Source organism: Penaeus monodon, chromosome 30, assembly GCF_015228065.2.
Source record: "Penaeus monodon isolate SGIC_2016 chromosome 30, NSTDA_Pmon_1, whole genome shotgun sequence".
Classification (NCBI taxonomy): domain Eukaryota; kingdom Metazoa; phylum Arthropoda; class Malacostraca; order Decapoda; family Penaeidae; genus Penaeus; species Penaeus monodon.
In genome coordinates this window covers 27,780,054-27,780,628 of record NC_051415.1, presented here as the reverse complement: position 1 = coordinate 27,780,628, position 575 = coordinate 27,780,054, and the positions used below count along the sequence as shown (strand labels likewise).

At 49.9% G+C, this 575-nt stretch overlaps 1 protein-coding gene across 1 annotated transcript in view; it reads right to left on the bottom strand.

The window, feature by feature from the left end:
- The window catches only part of LOC119592316 (glutamate receptor ionotropic, delta-1-like), a 10,958-nt gene that overhangs the window by 3,398 nt on the left and 6,985 nt on the right, over window positions 1-575 (bottom strand). The window contains exon 4 of the mRNA XM_037941143.1: window positions 101-259. Coding sequence (XP_037797071.1) covers window positions 101-259 — 159 coding nt within the window. The remainder of the gene's footprint in view (window positions 1-100; window positions 260-575) is intronic.

Below are 575 nucleotides of genomic sequence, written 5' to 3'. Positions count from 1 at the left end.
ACCAAACCATCAAAAAACGCTTACAGACAATTCCTAATCTCTTATCTAATCAAAGCACGACCCTTTATTAATCAGTCTCCAACGAAGACTTGTAACCCACCACGCCACTGAAGGGAAAGAGATAGGCAGTGAAGTCAATTTTCTGGATGGACTGAGGTATGAGGATGTCCCAGGGCTCGTAGTCAAATGGCACGGTGAAGTCAATGGCTTTTTCCCTCTCCTCCGTGATCGATGTAGGACCCAGGGCCATCTCTTGTTCCTGAGGGCGAGGGGAGATAAGAGATAAGAGGGGATATGTTTTTTCTTTTTTTCACGGGAGAGGAGAGGATTTGGAGAGAGTGGAAGGGAGGGGGAGAGGAGAGGGGAGGGAGAGGGTTGGAGGGGGGGAGAGGGGAGGGGAGAGGGTTGGAGGGAGGGGGAAGCGGAGGAGAGGGAGGGAGGGAGGAAGAGAGGGAGGGAGGAGGGGGAATCTTCCTTTGATTCAGAATAGAAAAATAAATTCATGTGAACGTGATGTAGGGCTCCTTTCGACGGTCTTTTTTATGAACCAGTAACTGGTTCAATATGCAGTAGCG